Genomic DNA, 13,919 nt, shown 5'->3' with positions numbered 1-13,919 from the left:
TCGGCTACCAGGTGAAAACAATTAGAATCAGCCATGATTCGAATAATTTTGTTTTCAGACACAATCCTCTGTTAATTGTGGTTTCATTGTCATGTGATGTGTTTGGAAGAGATTGATTAATAAAGTTTTGAGAAGATATACACTTCATCTGTCAAGAATAAATCACATTTTCACAGTCATTTCATGGAAAGAGTTAATAAAAAATATTTTATTCCAACTTTATGGGCGACCGTATGATTTAACGAATTGATGAAATTCACCATTTAAAAAACAAACAAAATACAATTGTTCTTCCATCAAGTTGAAATGTTGTGTCCTTTTTACAACCACCAGTCTCAGTTTACCTTAACAACTGTCACATTTTACATGAAAAAGTCATCAGACTGGGATTTTTGATGAGTTTGAAGGTCTCAAGTATTTTACTTTGCAACAAAAATATAGCAGAGATCCATAGCATGTTCTAAAAGAAACACTTCTTATTCTAAGTAATGTAACTAACTCTAAATAACAGAGCTGCTTCCTTTGCACTGAGGTCATTATTGGGAACTGAAATAGAAAACCCCTCTCACAGCAGGCTGATAAACAGCATGTTCACCGTGTCCTGGATCTCTCTGGATAACTGATACCTCTGAGGTTATTTTCAGCTCAGAATTGCGCATCAAACAGCGAAAAAGGATTAATGTAGTCCTTGAAACTGAATCTATTCACATTGATCCAGGCTTCATAGAATGCATGACAAATAGCTGAATGCATGTTTCCACCACTTCAACTAGTAACAAGGAAAATCCAATCCTAACATTATAAACTGTTTTATGACCAACTCTGCACATTTAACCCTTGTGCCTCACAGGGAAATTTTTGCCTTTTTAATTTTGGCTGTGTTAATGCATATTGCATACATTTTGGTAAAGGTGTGAGGTTCTTTTTTCGAAAATGAACCTCAAGTCCTTAATCCTTAGAAGTCTAAGCATTCACATTACTTTACCCTTTGGAGTTTGGGGCTATTTTGTTGGTTTTGGACTCCTTTTCATTCTGCCTGTATAAACCACTTAAAAATCTTTACCATGCCATGTTGGTATCATTGTTTTCAAGAAAACCTCACCTATATGACCTGATTATTTTTTAAATTTTGACCTACTGGATCGATATTTTGAACACAAAAAAACACAAAAAAATTACAAAAAACACACATAGAACATATAAAACATGAAAAACAAACCAAAAACACACACAAAATTAAAAAAACACATGCAAACACACTCAAAACACACCAAAAACATAATAAAAATACAAAAAAACACAAAGAAATTACAAAAAACATACATAAAAACACAAAAAACACAAATAAATTACAAAAAACAGATAAAAACACAAAGAAATAAAAAAAACACAATAAACACAAAAGATTGCATTACAAATGCTAAATGCACAAAGCTAAATTAGAAAAATCTCTGCAAAAAAAGAAAAATCATGTTAATACACTTCGAGGTGTTTTTTGATTCACCTTTGCTAAAAAAGGGTTAATGCATTAAATTGGACATGGAAACTTCTGGAAAAGCCAAAACATTAGAGGAAAGCTGCCAGCAGGGCTCCATGCTGCAGTTTTTACGTTGTGACGTCATAAAGAAGTCGTTCTCCGGCGCTTTCGTGGACTCCAGAAGGTTACAGTAATATACTGTGTATCCCAAATCCAGACACTTAGACCATTAAGGACAAAATGACCCTTTTAAAAACCATTAAAACCAATTTTTTGATTCGACTGCAATTACAGCATAGTGCATGCTATTATTTCAATCATGTCCCTGGCTTCAAAATTGTAGTTTATGCTATTTTCCACCACTTTGAAACTTTTTCTCATATTTGCCCTTTATGGGGTGAAAACATGCTTTTTCTTCCTGTTATAGAGTTATTACTGCTGCACTGCAACAACAAAAAAAGGGTGGGTGTCTAAAAACAAGATAAAATCACTAAATCTGAGGGAAATTATCTTGCTGCATGGACAGATGATTTCACTTGACAAGATTTCTTGAATTAAGATGATTAAATCTAGAAATAAGCATGTTGTACACTTAAAACAAGAGATTAACTCTTAAAACAAGATAAATTAAAATAAGTTTTTGTTTTATCTTGGTAAGCGTTCTTGTGTTTTTATGTGTATTTTTTGTGTCATTTTTCTGTGTGGTTTTTTGTAATTTTTTGTGTGTTTTCTGTGTGTTTTTGTGTGTTTTTTGTAATTTTTGTGTGTTTTTTTAATACTTTTTTGTGTCATTTTTATGCGTGTTTTTATGTGTTTCTTTTGTAATTTTTTTGTGTGTTTTTATGTGTTTATTGTAATTTTATTGTGTTTTTTTATGGGGGTTTTTGTGTGTTTTTTGTTCAAAGTGTTGATCCAGTAAAACTGTGCAGCATGGAGCCCTGCTGGCAGCTTTTCTCTAAAGTTTTGGCTTTTCCAGAAGTTTCCATGTCCAATTTAATGCATCAACCCTTTTTAGCAAAGGTAAAAAATAAAAAAAAACACCTCAAAGTGTATTAACATGATTTTACTTTTTTTGCAGAGATTTTTCTAATTTAGCTTTGTGCATTTAGCATTTGTAATGCAATCTTGTGTTTATTGGTTTTTTTTTTGTTTTTGTTTTTTTAAAGTTTTATTATGTTTTTGGTGTGTTTTGAGTGTGTTTGTATGTGTTTTTTTTATTTTGTGTGTGTTTTTGGTTTGTTTTTCATGTTTTATGTGTGTTTTTTGTAATTTTTGTGTGGGGTTTTTTTGTGTTCAAAATATTGATCCAGTAAGTCAAAATAAAAAAAATAATCAGGTCATATAGGTGAGTTTGAACTGAAAACAATGATACCAACGTGGCAGGGTGAACACTTTTTAATTGGTTTATAGAGGCAGAATGAAAAGGAGTCCAAAACCAACAGAATAGCTCCAGACTACGTGCACGAGGTGCAGCCTAAGGACAAAACAAGCCAATCTGAAATAATTTCTTAGATATGTAGGTGACACACATAATGTGAGTAAGCAGATTAAAGCGTGCTTACTGTCCGTAGAGTTAATGTAAGCAGCGCGTGCAGCAGCAGGGAGGTGAACTTGAGTGAGTGGAGACGCCCACACAGACTGAAGACGCGCTATAAAACACGAGTGTCAGTGGGGATCCTTTACAACCTTCAAGCCACCATGAAGCAGCCACACGGATCCAGACATGGGAAATACTCTGCACGGGACCTCGACGTGTTGGACTTTATCAAAAGGAAACATGAGTTCTGATCTTAAAGAAAAGATGTTTTTTCATCTGTTTGCGAACTTTGCTGAAATTGTTTCATAGAGCCTTTTTTGTGGAGTATCTCTGGATATCTGTTTGACGTGGAAAAGTATCTTCTGTGGGTTTTTTTCAGCTGGACTGAGACTGCAGTGGTGAGTTGTTTCTTTAAATCTAAGCTAATAGGCCTAATAAAAATGCATAAAACAGACACCCCCCCCTCCTAATTTGCCTAAATCCAAGATTGGATTCATTGCATCTTTGTTAAAATATCAGAAATGATTTGATAAACAACATTTTTCATGTTTTTTTTCCTGTGATCGTCATGTTCTTGTTCATACTTTCTTGCACACTGCAAACTGCATAGTATTGTGCAACATGAGCAAGCTAAGCAATGGCATTTGTCCCACAATAGACAAACTAATCAGTGAGGAATTGTAAAGGCCAGGGCATAAATGTCTTTGTTAACCAGGATAACTCAACGAGCTTCTTAAGATATATATTATCACACAGGTTCAGGTGCAGAAAATCAGCAAGTAGGTTTCTTATGTACACTGAAAAAAATTGGAGTGACATTTACTTTAAAAAAAAAAAAGCTAGGCAAGTTTTTCCACACAGAAAGTGTTTGTAATCTTTACTCAGGCTGTTTCTAAGTAATATTTATTTAATAGAACCACTTTTTTTTCTGAAAATACACAAGTTAATGTGTATCTGTGTATTAAGTGAATCTGCAATTTACACAAGTAAATTGCAGATTCACTGATGTCCCTCAATTACATTTTACTTGGAAATATCAACTAATTAAGCCAATGAACTGGTTTAGTGAATATTACTTGGAACGAATGATTCAATTTACATACAAAACTGAGGACACACATAATAATAACAAACAATCACTAAGTAATGCACTACATGAAAAACTGCTATTTTAAAATAAAAGCACTGAATTCGTATTTCTTTGTAGAATTTATATAGATGACTGGAATAATAATTGGGCAAAAAATGGGCAAAAAATCTATTTTTTTCAGTTCAACAAAGTGGACTTTATAAGACAAAAAAAAAAAGAGTCAGAACTCACTCTGTGAGAAATCCCAGTAATTGCCTTGTAAGGTCACAATACGCATCATTGCTCAGCCGTAATGTGTTTGGATAAATTGCCTTTTGTTGTTGTTGTCGTTTTGCTGGGAGGACTGTTTGACCACCAGCCTAATTAGACCTGAGTGGTCAGAGTCCACTCTCCATCACTCTGCAGCTCTGACACTTATATCTCTCATATCACTCATATCTTCAGTTTTCCATTAAAAATTGTAGTAGTGTGTGTTTAGCTCTTTTAGTTATTACATTTCCCCAAACCTCCAAACTAGATTGTGATCTTGGGCCACCATGAGCTGTCAAAATGGCTTCAGTGTTGCTTGTTAGATTCTCAAGATTCTTCTACGATTCTTCTATGGTGGATTGAGATGTTGAGAGTGACATATGTCGGGATGGCATCGTTAGGATCTTATTTGTATTTATATTGATACTTATCAATACTCTTATTGATACAAATCAACACAATTTAGTGTAAAATAAAGACACAAGAACTTGAGAAAAGAGACAAAATGTGTAAGTAAAGTGAGCTCACACTTTTGAACGAATAAGCCAATAGCAACAGTCAGAAGCTTATTAATACACTGCAAATTAGCGTTAGATAATTTATCTTGTTTTAAGAGTTAATTTTCCTATTTTATGTGTTCAACATGCTTATTTCTAGATTCAAACAATCTTAATTCAATACATGTTTTCAAGTGAAATTATCTGTCCATGCAGCAAGATAATTTCACTCAGATTTAGTGTTTTTATCTTGTTTTTAGACACACCTTTTTTGCAGTCTATGTCTGTGCTGACCAATTAGAAACCAATACCGATTCAGTACCAGTTCTCAATACCATTCCCATGACATATAAGTGACGTCATTTTCATTACATCACATTTAATGAGCACATGTGCCCTGTATAAAATAACCTGCATTCATAATCAAATCAAATCAAATCAAACTTTATTTATATAGCGCTTTTCATACATAAAAATGCAACACAAAGTGCTTTACAAAAAAAAAAGAAGAATAAAAACAAACAATAAAAATGACAAAACCCACCCTCCCTCCCCCACATACACATTTGTAAGTATACATACACAAACATGCACACACACTAGGGGTGTGCCATATCGTATCGTTCACGATAATATCGGTATATTTTTTTTATGGTTAAAAAAAATGCATATCGTGATATTGGCAACATTCCTACTTCTTGATGTAGTGGTTAAAGTTGTTTTAATCACAAAAAGCTACTTACTCCCTGTCGCTTAACACATGCAGCTTTCAAAATAAGAGCGCAGTGTGTTAACAGAATCCACCACAGAATTTACAAGAAGACTGTCAAAATAAGATGCCTTAAATAAAACATACAAGAACATTTATTCTTCTTTACAAAATTTCATTAAAATATGCCCCCGCAACCCCTAAATGGTTATTTTTATTATTTGCTCATACTCAAGAGTCAAGAGTAAATTTTTTTTGTATTTGGCAACTGTTGAGATTTGCACTTCAAACTACATTTTAGATTTTTAATTATTTATACAGACTACAAAAAAAATCATATTTTCTATATAATTTAAGTATTTCCTCATATCGTCAAGAATATCGTTATCGCAAAAATAGCCTGAAATATCGTGATATTCTTTTAGGGCCATATCGCCCAGCCCTAACACACACGCATTTAGTCATGCAAGCACACAAACACACACTCAGACTCACACACAGCACATATTGATTGACAGTGTATGTTTTTCCATTCATTCAGTGTTATCAATCACAGCTCATGTGCTTGATGTACATTTCCTCCTTTTTCTCTTGCAGCCTCCCTAAACTATGGACCTCAGGAGCTCCAGAGTTCAGTGATGTTCGCTCTGAGCCACTACAACTCTTCAGCCTCCCCGCTCCTCGCTCGTTTCTCTAATGACAGCGGAGGGAAGATGGAGGCCAGCGTGGCTTTCGAGGGTCTGCAGAAGGGGAACCGTACCTTGGTGCAGCCCACCACCAGCGGAGTCATTGTGGTCGTATTGTCCATGACCCTGGGCATCATCTCCAACATTGTGGCTCTCTTCATCCTGGTGAATGCCTACGCCCTGCAGCGGCGGCGCACCAAAGCTTCGTTCCTTCTGTTTGCCACTTCACTTGTGATCACAGACTTCATTGGCCACGTGATCCCCGGCGCCCTGGTTCTCCGACTCTACCTCTCTGGAGGCGTGCACCCCGTAGACTTCAGCTCCTCTGACACCATGTGTCAGTTCCTGGGCGGCAGCATGGTGTTCTTCGGCCTGTGCCCCCTCTTCATGGGCTGCGCCATGGCCGCCGAGCGCTGCCTGGGTGTCACGAAGCCTCTGCTGCACTCGTCCCTGGTAACCAAAACCCGCACCAAGATCTGCCTGTCTGTCATCTGGCTGGCGGCTCTGTGTGTGGCCCTGCTGCCCTGCTTCCAGCTGGGCTCCTACACCTACCAGGAGCCAGGGACCTGGTGTTTCATTAACGTGCTCAGTGACACTCGGGAGGTGGACGTGGCGTTCGTGGTGCTCTTCTCTGGACTCGGTCTGACCTCTCTGGCTGTGGCGCTGGTGTGTAACACCATCAGTGGACTGACGCTGGTGCTGGCTCGGCTCCGGAGGCAGCCCGGCTCACATCACTCAGCCAAGTCCCACGACATAGAGATGGTGGTGCAGCTGGTCGGCATCATGGTCACCTCATGTATCTGCTGGAGCCCTCTGCTGGTGAGTGTTGGGAAGTACAAGGGAGTCAGGTCATAATGACATCACATCACCTTTCTGCTGAGTGCACACCAGTACACTGAAAAAAATTGGAGTGACATTTACTAAAAAAAAGCTAGGCTAGTTTTTCCACACAGAAAGTGTTTGTAATCTGTTTCTTTTTTTTTTGTAATTTACTTTTTATTGGTTTTTGAAATGAACAAACAAACAATCAACATGAAGACCTATAGACAAATACAGAAAATATCAAAGAAAAAAGTAAAAGTGTACAAAAGGGGATTGGAAAACTCAGGCTGTTTCTAAGTAATATTTTTTTAATAGAACCACTTTTTTTTTTATGAAAATACACAAGTAAATTCACTGATGTCCCTCAATTGTTATTAGTACAGGCCAATATCGACTTTAAAAGATCTATCTGCTCAATATAATATAAATACAGGTACAAAGAAAAGTTTATATATGTCAGTAATTCAATTCAAAAAGTGGGAATTACACATTATATAGATCCATTACAAACAGAATGAACATTTAATTTCTTAATTTATTTAATTTCTTCTTATTATAATGATTATGGCTTACATTTAATAAAGGCCTAAAATTCAGAGGCTGTTTGACTTGAACTACTGGAAGTGGACTTTTCCATCATATTTTAATGTATTGAGATGCTCCTGTAGTTAATCACACAGTTTTTATCTGTTGTTACCTAATTAGTGCTCACCTCAGGGTTTTCTCCCTCGTCATATTTCTCAGTTTGTACATCCTTGTTTTCTTTCTTCTCTTTCTGTCCTTGCAGATTAGTTAAAGGGGCACGACATAAAGAACATTAATAATAATATCAGTAAACAACTGCTTACTGTGTAAAGATAGAATAGAGTACAGAGCGCCCTCTGTGTGTTTCAGTCCAAACTTCTCTGTTCTTACTTGCCAACAAACAACAACAAATATTGGCACGTTTGTGCTTGTGAGTCCCTGTTTGCGTCCCACTTGCTCCACTCTGCACGGCTCTAATATGGTGGTTATTAACAGCCACCTGCTTGTTTATTCTCAGCTCACACTGTTAGCTCTTTCCCAACTGTTTCCATTTTCAGGACGTTTCACGGTGATGTTAGCTGCAGTGTGGTGAAAACGAAAGGAAGTGCCTTATTGGCTGCTCTACACGTGTAAAAAATGATTGGGTGCCCCCTAGGGTGCTCCTTCATACAATAAATTATGATGATGTGCCCTCTAGAGCAAGAAAATTTGATAACATGCCTTAATGAGTGCCCTTCTGGTGCCTCCATGGTTGATAAGGTGTTGCTAAAGTGCCCTCTAGAGTGGTGAAAATGAGAGGAAGTGCCTTATTGGCTGCCCTTTACACATGAAAAAAATGATTGAGTGCCCTCTAGGGTGCCCCGTCAAACAATAAATTATGATGATGTGCCTTGTAGAGCAAGAATATGGCAAATCGAAAAAACCTGTTGTGGTTAGCTAATGAGGTGCAGGCGTTCCTCTCCTTGGTAGCCGACCAACGGGGAATGAGAACGAGGCGTTGGTTTCCTTTTGGCGTCGTTATGACGGATGTGAGGTGTTTGCTCTCATTTAGCTCTCAAAGTGCACAAGATTAATGCATTTTACTTAAAAATGTACAAATTTTCTCCGGGGGGAACCACCTACACGGTTTGGTTCAATGGTTTTAATTGCAAATACCATATCATACCATATAGGGCGGCTCTGGCTCAGTTGGTAGAGCGGGTTGGCCCCCAACCAAAGGGTCGGTGGTTCGATCCCTGACCGTCGCAGCCTACATGTCGAAGTATCCTTGAGCAAGATACTGAACCCCAAATTGCTCCCGATGCTGCGTTCATCGGTGTGAGAATGAATTCCCAATGGTGGCAAGTGGCACCGTTTAGGGTAACCAGTATAAATGTGTGTGTGAAAGGGTGAATGAGCTCAGTCTGTAGTGTAAAGCGTTTTGAGTGGTCGCAAAGCAACTAGAAAAGCGCTATATAAGTGGAGGTCCATTTACCATATCATTAATTACTTTGATCTGGATCTCCTTTTAACTTCATGCTAATCATAATCAAGGATGAGGACTATTCCATCATACATGATGCATCATAGGTTTTTGCTGATGTGCCATGTTGTGCAGAATGTGCCCTTTTTATTTTTTGCCCCTGCCCTTCAAACAGTCTGAGTCCACCACTGGCTTGCCATGTGCAGGCAATCAAAATGCTCTGAAATCCCTGTGCAGCTACTTTAACAAAACGAGACATTGGTGCTTCTGTGCAGTCATTTTAAAGCGACTTTAATTAAATATATGTGGCACAGCTGCATCATCTGTCCATTGTTATGCGTCTTTTATACGTCACAGATGCAGGAAATACTTCCACAAAGGAGACACCTGTGTGTTCCGATCATATAATAAGCCTCCTTGCTCCTCTCTCCTCAGGGTGCATTTTAGCCCTTTGATGCACAACATGGGTCTAAAGTGACCCGACAGAGTTTTTATGTTCTATATCTTTGCAATAAATTATTTTCATCATTCAGTATTCCAGGTTTTCCTCAATTAGTTTGTTTTTGATCATCATACATCCTGATTTTATGTTTTCCTTTATTCATTTTTTAATAAAATCCCTTTTTGTGTCACTTCGAATGCACAACATGGGTCAAAAATGACCCGTATCCATTTTTTAGCTTAGTAGCTTGTTAAGCTAACTACTTAGCTAACTTCTTGGCTAAGTAGTTAGCTTAGCAAGCTACTTAGCCAAGTAGTTAGCTATTTAATAATACAAAACCTTTTTTTCTTCATAAAGTATGAGAAGCAAAATGGAAATAATGATATGTTGTTATCAAAAACAAGATATTTAAAGAATACTTGGAATATTCAATAATAAAATACGTTGATATCAAAAGATAGAGCACAGAAACACACAGCAGCATTAAATAACAAATGAATGAGGGTCATTTTTGACCCATGTTGTGCTTTAGAAGGGGTTAAAATATGTTGTGCATCAAAGGGTTAAGGAATTGAGACATTCATGAAGATGTCACATTTAGATTGATGTCCAGGTCACAGACAGTAGGACAGAGGAAGGGGAGAGGATAAAATAGGGAAATGAGATCTGTGAGTGTACAGACTGTGGCTGATTAACAACCTCTTTTGTTTTATTGCACCAAGGGCAGGCGACTCACCCCTGTTATTAGTGCCTATAGTTGGTGACAGCATGTAATTGCCCCAAACCTCAGCCTGTCACAGCTCTAATCATCCACAGTGATTAAAACCTGTGTGGATGTGCAGGAGCTTTAACCGTTTTTACTGCCAACATTTGTGGAAGGGATTATCTCCTAGGATTATGTCACTTAATATACAAGTGCAAAATTAGCAACAGATTTAAAAAATACAGAATAAAACGGTGTTGTTTGTAGTAGCTGGATCTAATAGAATTAAAAAAAGAGCTTCTGATAAGCACGATGGAGGATCAGAGAGATGCTGAGCTTCTTTATTTTCTTTCTCAAAGATTTTCACTTTCTATCGACTTTGATGTGGAATAAACCATAGTGCAAAAGGGACTCAAATTGACCTAAAATAAAAATTCAAATAAATTCAACAAGAAAACAGTATTAGAGATAGCAGATATTGAGAACACTAATAGGGCTGCAACTAATGATTATTATTTTTATTATCGATTAATCTGTCGATTATTTAATCGATTAGTTGTTTGGTCAATAAAATGTTGAAAAATATCAATCAGTGTTTCTCAAACCACAAGAAGACGTCCTCAAATCTCTTGTTTTGTCCACAAACCAAAGAGATATTCAGTTTATTGTCATAAAGGAACAAAATTCACCAGAAATATTCACGTTGAAGAAGCTGAAATCAGAGAATTTGGACTTATTGTCTTTAAAAAAACTGCTCAAACCAATTATTCGATTATCAAAATAGTTGAAGATTAATTTAATAATCGATTATTGTTCGATTCATCGAATAATTGTTGCAGCTCTAAACACTAATAAATAAAATAATGCATACAGTGTATAATCAACAACAGAAGGAGAACACTAACAAACACTGGTGGCAGATTCTGCTGCATGCTCCTTTAAATACCAATGCAGTGATTAATACCTACAGTAAAAGCTACTGTCAATTCCAAAACAACATGATGCATGTTACATGAGATCACCATGAACAATGCTCCTGGTACATGCACCCTAAGGAGGAACAACTACACAATTATCTGTGTCTGTACATTGAAAGGGCTACAGTGAATGATTTTACTTGGTATTGAACCTGCATTGGAATCAAGTACAACCAGGCATTTAGGGCAATTAGAATTAGAATAGAATGCTTTATTTCGGTTACAAAAAAACAAAAACAAAAAAATAAAAATCACGTTTTTACAAAAGAATCCATCAGACAGCAACCAGGTTGGCAATATATCGATATAAAAAATATATCAAAATATTTTTAAATGCGATATGGAATTACACCATATCGCATATATCAATATAGTTTTTTTTTCTTTATATATATATATAAATGCTGCCCTTACTAGGGTTTGTCATATTTAGTTATTTTGTAATGTTCGTTATTCTTTTCTCATATAAATATATTTATTTCAGAAAAAGATTGGCCTATTTTATGTCATAAGATATAAATAAGAATGTAAGATTTTTTTTATTGAAATGTGCACTTTATGGAGCTTTGATTTTTTTTTTTAAAGGTACTCCTGTTGTTATACAGAATTTATGTTCACTACTTGTGACATGTCATATTTGGCTTTGACTTTGACTGAACATTTGCTCTCACTTTGCACTAAAAATATCAGGATATATATATCGTATATCGATATTCAGCCTAAATATATCGAGATATGACTTTTGTTTTTATTTCTGCAGATGTTCGGCCTGACGTTATTTTCATTGTTGATTAATCTGTCGATTATTTAATCGATTAGTTATTTGGTCAATAAAATGTTGAAAAATATCAATCAGTGTTTCCCAAACCACACAATGACGTCCTCAAATCTCTTGTTTTGTCCACAAACCAAAGAGATATTCAGTTTATTGTCATAAAGGAACAAAATTCACCAGAAATATTCACGTTGAAGAAGCTGAAATCAGAGAATTTGGACTTATTGTCTTTAAAAAACTACTCAAACCAATTATTCGATTATCAAATTATTGTTCGATTCATCGAATAATTGTTGCAGCTCTAAACACTAATAAATAAAGTAATGCATACAGTGTATAATCAACAGAAGGAGAACACTAACAAACACTGGTGGCAGTTTCTGCTGCATGCTCCTTTAAATACCAATGCAGTGATTAATACCTACAGTAAAAGCTACTGGCAATTCCAAAACAACATGATACATGTTACAAAATAAATAAATCGAGATATGACTTTTGTTTTTATTTCTGCAGATGTTCGGCCTGATGTCGGCGATCCGCTCCTACACAGGATCCATCGGGGAGATAGATTTACCCAGCTATAAAACCCTGATGGTGATGGGCGTGAGGCTGGCCACATGGAACCAGATCCTCGACCCCTGGGTCTACATCCTGCTGCGGCGCACCGTTCTCCGCAAAATCTACCTCATCGCTAAGTGCCAGGCAGGACTGAGGGGCAATATATTAGGCCGCTGGGAGCCCACGTCTTTTCCCAGCTCCGAGAAGAATGAAGTCAACCACGTTTAAGCTGAGAGAAAGACTTTGTCACCAGGTCATTGAACTCACCACGACTCACTTGCCATTTAGAAGCATGTGGAAGGAACTGTGGCTGTGATAGTGGAGCCAATTTCATGGCTGGTCCACTTTATGAATGCTTCAACGATCCATTGAAAATATCTCTTTCATACTCTGTCAAAGTTTACCAGTGACTTCAATGTCTGACCTTACAAATGGAAGCTAGCTATGCTATAATTTTGCACATAACGTTTCTACTGTTTACTTATAATAAGTGAACATTCCTTATTCTTATTGTACTCATTTGGGAACTCATAGTAACAAAGGGCAGAAAGAGGTGGGAGAACAGTACGGCTCTACAAAGTCTAACTGCAGTAACTACATTTGAGTGAAATTGAGTTATAACTAAAAATGAACTCCTTGTTGTCTGTTTTATCTTGTTGACTAAAGATTTCGATTTCAATTTTGCTCTATTTCAGAGAAATAATGATGTAAAAATTGCAGTAACTACAAAATCCAACTTAAAACCAAAACAAACCGCAGTAATTGCACTTAACACGGTCTGATTTGCATATATATATATATATATATATATATATAAAAAAATATATATATAGATATAGATATATAGATATATATATAGATATATATATGCATTTAGAAATAAAACAAAAGCAGTGTAGCCTTGTATTTCTTCGTTTTGTTGAGTAGTGAAGACAAAAATATTAGAAATTATAAGTTTATTTGATAGGGAAATTATTATCTAGATAGTGATCAAGTAAAAAAAAGTGAGATAATATTATATTAAGACTAAAATATAACATTACTTTACAATATATAGTCTAAAATACAGAAAAATCTTTGAATAGAGTTGTTAAACACTTTTAAATACACTTATAACAAAATCAATTTGAAAATGTTTGTTCACTGAAAACAAAATGTAAAAGCTGAAAGAAGACAACAACGTTATAGTTACTGCAGTTAGTCTTTGTAGGGCAGAGTACTAATCATGCTCTTTTCTGAGGTTTGCAGGAGTTATACTTATAAAGGGATTGAGTATTATTTAGTTTTATTTCACTATCACCAGCTTTGGAAGTAAAAACTAAATTGACTGGCTCTAACATTGGGTAAATGTGGAAGAATTGCTGTGTATCCGTGTGACCACCAGAGGGAGCTCCAGAGTAACAGAAGTAT

The 13,919-nt window shown here is 36.1% G+C and overlaps 1 protein-coding gene across 1 annotated transcript; it reads left to right on the top strand.

The window, feature by feature from the left end:
- The first annotated feature begins 2,931 nt into the window (after positions 1-2,931).
- On the top strand, positions 2,932-13,295 carry LOC131968461 (prostaglandin E2 receptor EP1 subtype-like). The gene is made up of 3 exons (XM_059329356.1): positions 2,932-3,412; positions 6,157-7,064; positions 12,465-13,295. The coding sequence occupies exons 2-3, from the start codon at positions 6,198-6,200 to the stop codon at positions 12,735-12,737; spliced, it is 1,140 nt and encodes a 379-aa protein (XP_059185339.1). The 5' UTR covers positions 2,932-3,412; positions 6,157-6,197; the 3' UTR covers positions 12,738-13,295.
- Positions 13,296-13,919: the final 624 nt, after the last annotated feature.

Source organism: Centropristis striata, chromosome 1 (assembly GCF_030273125.1).
Source record: "Centropristis striata isolate RG_2023a ecotype Rhode Island chromosome 1, C.striata_1.0, whole genome shotgun sequence".
Classification (NCBI taxonomy): domain Eukaryota; kingdom Metazoa; phylum Chordata; class Actinopteri; order Perciformes; family Serranidae; genus Centropristis; species Centropristis striata.
Note: the sequence above shows the minus strand (reverse complement) of the source record. Positions and strands in the feature narration are given on the sequence as shown.